The sequence below is a fragment of the Sardina pilchardus genome, chromosome 15 (genome assembly GCF_963854185.1).
Source record: "Sardina pilchardus chromosome 15, fSarPil1.1, whole genome shotgun sequence".
NCBI classification, from domain to species: Eukaryota; Metazoa; Chordata; class Actinopteri; order Clupeiformes; family Clupeidae; genus Sardina; species Sardina pilchardus.
In genome coordinates this window covers 13,390,023-13,394,926 of record NC_085008.1, presented here as the reverse complement: position 1 = coordinate 13,394,926, position 4,904 = coordinate 13,390,023, and the positions used below count along the sequence as shown (strand labels likewise).

At 45.2% G+C, this 4,904-nt stretch overlaps 1 protein-coding gene and 1 long non-coding RNA gene across 2 annotated transcripts in view; one reads left to right on the top strand and one right to left on the bottom strand.

Annotated features, from left to right (window-relative positions):
* Positions 1-2,637, bottom strand: part of LOC134102115 (uncharacterized) — a 5,095-nt gene extending 2,458 nt beyond the window's left edge. Inside the window, exon 1 of the long non-coding RNA XR_009941478.1 lies at positions 2,605-2,637. This is a non-coding gene — a long non-coding RNA (uncharacterized LOC134102115). The remainder of the gene's footprint in view (positions 1-2,604) is intronic.
* On the top strand, positions 554-4,386 carry ptmaa (prothymosin alpha a). The gene is made up of 5 exons (XM_062556115.1): positions 554-719; positions 3,057-3,125; positions 3,224-3,314; positions 3,456-3,532; positions 3,790-4,386. The coding sequence occupies exons 1-5, from the start codon at positions 675-677 to the stop codon at positions 3,826-3,828; spliced, it is 321 nt and encodes a 106-aa protein (XP_062412099.1). The 5' UTR covers positions 554-674; the 3' UTR covers positions 3,829-4,386.
* Positions 4,387-4,904: the final 518 nt, after the last annotated feature.

Sequence of the window (4,904 nt, the reverse complement as noted above, 5' to 3'; positions counted from 1 at the left end):
ACCGTTTCAGTGGTTGACGCTGCGAATAGCCCCCTAAAATAGATCTTATGCATTTACTAAATCCAGTTGTTTGATGTAGGATAGTTATGTCTCTCTCTCTCTCTCTCTCTCTCTCTCTCTCTCTCTCTCACACACACACACACACACACACACACACACACATACACACACACACACACACAAACACAGACTGCGAGAGCCCGCGCGCGCACCACTGCGTGCTTGCGCGCGTGGGAGATAGAAAAGAGAAGAGGGAGGGCGAGAAAGCGAGAGCGGGAGGAGGGAGGGAGAAGGGAGGCTGGAGGGATGGAGGGGGGGCATTAATTCGGCACAGCGAGGCAGCCTCGAGATGCCTCGGAACGCGCAGCTACTCGTCACACAAATGACTCAAAGATCGGGCTGGGGGCGTGGTCTCTGTGCTGTAGGAATACTGTCCATTGTTCAGAAATGGCCAATCAGAAAAACAGTTTTTTTATATTGTAGGCCAATCATATCACATTGGCCGTGTTAGGTCTCCGCCCTCTTTCTATATTAAATGGCTTCGCCGCCGCGTGAATTCGCCACTGGCACTGCGAGTCTCTTTCTTTTTCCTCTTGCCTTTTAAGTGGAACTGTTCTGTTCTGGATATTTTTTTTCCTGCGAGATCGCAAAACAGTTGACACCTTAAAAGAAAAATGGCAGACACTGAAGTTGACACCAGTTCAGAGATTTCTGCAAAGGTAGGCTATGTGATGGAGACCCATTTAAACAGATTGCTGAAAACGCAATGCTTTCCTATTCCGAGAATAAACATTTTGGCTTTGGAAGTAGTGTTGAGGCGCTGGACTGATAGAGGGACAAGTCCATCAGTAAGAATGCATTTCCTCCTTCAAAGTGAATACGACTGACGCTCTTTTGGCGCACTGTGGATGAAGTAGGCTACTTGAAATATGAAATCGTTCAAAAGTTATTCCCGACCCAACAGCATTCGCATCTGAAGTCTTTATCGTCCGAAATGGAATAGTCTGCGCGGGTTCTTTGTTTGTACAAGCTCGTCGGTTCCTCTTTGAGCAGCGATTTGTAGCAGTATATTAATCAGCACAACACCATGTAGTCACAGCTTAGTTTAGAGAGATGCTGAAGAATTAGTTGTGTATTTCCGTCATAATTCATTGAGCCAACGAGCTGATTCAGTGAGCGCAGCAGTTTTCCAATATCCCCAGCGGCGGTCCAGCAGCGGTCCAAACTATAAGTTTTAAATGAGTAAAATTGTCGGCTCAGAAACTGTTTTCATTTCTTACGCACAGCATGGGATTTGTTTGAAAATGAAGAGTTTTTAGAGCTTCGACGTGTGTCCACAGAACTGTCTCTGGGTTATTGTGCGAGCGAGACGCGAGGTGACCGCTGTTTATGTGGACGGGCATCGGAGCCGACATTCATGCTTCACGCCTCGAGCCCTCACAGGTTCTATCGGCATCCCCGGTTCACCTCAGGCGAAAGCGAACAGCAACTTCTCGGTGAATGGCCTGAGCTATTTGCATCGTGAACTTCGATCGCATCTGTAAATGATACGCAGCACGGATCGGGGTCCCGTCTCCTTCAGTCTCTTGCGCGTATCGGACTCTGCAGGTTCCGTTCTGCAGAGTGGGAGGCGGCAGGACTCGTACCAGAGGTACGAGACAAGTATCTCGGTGCTCTGGATTTAAAAATTACGCGTGGGTCTCCGCGTAATTTATATTATAGTTGTAGATTGGAGATTGCAGGAGCATTTCGCATTTGGGAAACCACGCATTTTCGTTTCGTGTGGACTGTTAGGGCTGAGTTAAGCAGACTGAGGAAGTGGTTCATTTTCTTTCTGGAGACTGAAGTTATGGTCGTGGGTTGGCTACGGGGAACTGACCGGCGCTTGTGTATATGAGCGCGAGCGGAAAGTTGGATGTTGTGCCGAACCGTTTTTCTGGCGTAGCCTACACCAGTGCCCCGAGTTAACCTCTGCCCCCATTCCACTCGCATGAGAAAGCGCCGCTCTCACCAAGAACAGCGTTTTTGACCCGTCTGGGGCCGTCCGCCGTGCGCTTTCTATTCATCCGGTTTCATCTCGAGGCTCAGTGGAACACCTGGCTCGTCTCCTCTGTCAGTCGTCTGCGCGTGGATCCCCCTCTAGCTCTCATCTATGGCCCGTGAGATGCCGCTGAAAGCTAAGGGGCAGTGTAATCAAAGGCTGGACATGATACACGGTTTTGGAGTCTGCCTCTAATTTCACTTTTGCGATCCGCCAACAATCTTTGTTGCCAGACCTTACCCACGGAAAACAGCGCTCGAGAGCGCTGATGATGGTGTAAGGAGGCGTTGGCGTGAGGTAGCCGGTAACCGGCTTAAAGGCTAAGGATTACCGAAACTAATTAATCTAAGCGATTTGCCACATCGGAAGCCATCCGAATGAAATATGGGCTAAGAATTATTACGTTTATTATAGGCTATATAGGAAATAACTAACAGTTTAATTAATTACGAATTAGATACTGAAATGTGGATTGATTTAGTGTAATGTTAATTTAGTTTCCGTGAGAGACTAAAAACATAATAAAAAAGTAGTTATAAAATCAACTTTAGCCTACTGATTACCTCCAGCAGATTTTAATGCTTGCAAATGTATCCAATGTATTGCCCTCCAACCGCTATTGTCTCCCCTCGCTTGAGTTCATGTAGCCTCATTCTTGACGGCACGTTTGTACGCTCTTATTGGCTGCTCTAGAATAAGCTGTTGATGTAGTATTGGAGTTGTAGTTTTTTAGCGGGTGTCTCTGCCCTGGAAACCGCGATGTTCTTTATTTACTGAACTACACTGCTCATTCCGCTCAACGCCATCAGCGTATCAGATTACAACACTCCAGTAAGTCATTTAAAAGATGGCGGGGGATGGGAAAGACCAAGAGCCAATTGGGTTCAGTAGACCAAAGTGTCTCGTTTGAAATGTGTTCAGAGTTTATGATGGGGCAAGAGTGGGTGCGCTGGTTCCTTTCATTGAGTGCATGCTACCACATGAGTGAGATGGAATGTGTTTGTTGTTCTTTCAGGACCTGAAGGAGAAGAAACAGGTTGAAGAGACTGAGAATGGGAAGGACAAGCCTGCCAATGGAAACGCTGTACGTGATGACTTTCAAATGTTCATCTATAAAGCTGTTAAAAACCTGTGAAGTTTATTTTGGTCTCGCTTGAACATGGCTGTTTCTTACTTCGACAGGTGGATGAGGAGAACGGGGACGCTGAAAATGAAGTAGACGAGGAAGAGGATGATGTGGGGGAGGATGAGGATGAGGAAGATGACGGAGAGGGTAGGCTGGACTGCTGGATAGTTTTGGGTCAAATTAAAATGATTAGACCACAGGGACAGCTCTTGCACTAGAGCTCCCTCTGGCTGCCACATGAGGACACTGCACCTGTGTGACCTTCCTTTCCCTCCCTCCCTCTGCTAGGTGATGAGGATGACGAGGATGATGAAGTTGAGGGGGGAACAGGAAAGCGAGCGGCTGAGGACGATGATGATGACGAGGTAATAGCCTGACATAGTGTGTGTGTGTGTGTGTGTGTGTATGTGCGTGTGTTTCTGTGTGTGTCTGTGGTTAGAGGAAGCATGTTTATATGGAAGAGATAATGTTTCTTATACCCTTGAACCTGTAACAACTCATGACAGATTGCTGAACTGCTTTAATCTACTGGATTATTCATAGATTTGATTCCTAATGTAACTTGACTTGTAAAGTGGAATGAAATAAAGTATTTCAAATGTGTGTGTGTGTGTGTCTGCAGGATGATGTGGGAACCAAGAAACAGAAGACTGATGCTTAGGAGCCGCCTGGCTGCAGCCCCCTCCCCTCAGGACCACACAGGGGTCAACGCGAGGTCGTCTATTAGAGTTCACCGTCCACTCAGACTCACCCACCAGACGCAGACTTTTTAGAAACAACCAAGACTTCAAAGCTCTACCTTCTTACAAAATACTTTAAAAGGAGAATTCGTTTGTATTTTTATTTACATTTTATATTTTTGTACATATTGTTAGGAGGTCAGCCATTTTTGACCGTGATCTCTGGTGACCAAACGGTGCTTTGAAGTTGAAGCTTCTCTATGAAATAGACTTTACTTGTGGTTTGACCATGTCATGTTATCTCAACAGAAACTTGTACAAAATCAAAAAAAAGGTCAATTCAAAGCATTCCAGTAACGTTGTGTGTGTACTTTAGTTTGTACCATAAGCAGTTGGTTTGTATGGGATGGCCAGGCCGGAGAAAAGACGTTTCTTTTCTTTATTGTCTGTTAAAATTGCTGTCTATTGTGGCCTGTTTGATGTGTGTGTGAAGTTTGTTGTACGACAATAAACCGGAATTTTATTTTGTGAGTTCTTAATACTTTCCCTAGTTTGTTTTTATCATTGAACATCTTGTAGGCAGAAGTTGAAGTGACCCCCGACTCATTGTAGCTGGAGAGAGTGCCTCTCTCAGATGGACTTTTAAACAGTTTATGGGCCTGCTAGAAAAGAAAATCTGTACATCAATGTAAATGACTCTCTGCCTTAAGACTTCACGACCTGGTAAATTTTATTGCATTTAATAAATTTACCCAAATGAACCATGGTAATTACATCACCTTTAATAAACAGACCTGAGAGAATGGATTCCTTTCAGAATGTTTGTGTCCACAGCACTTGTCTTACACAGACTCCCCCCATACACACACATGCACACACACAAAGGTTCTGTCCTCACCATCATATCTCAGGTGAAATCTTTCTGGAATTCCCAAAAATTAGCGCAATCATTCAATCAAAATTGTTCAGGTCTGTAAGTTTTAATATATTTCTGCACATTAAAACTGTTGTGTACTGTGCACACTATGGGAACTTTATGCCTTCAGCTGGAGCAGAC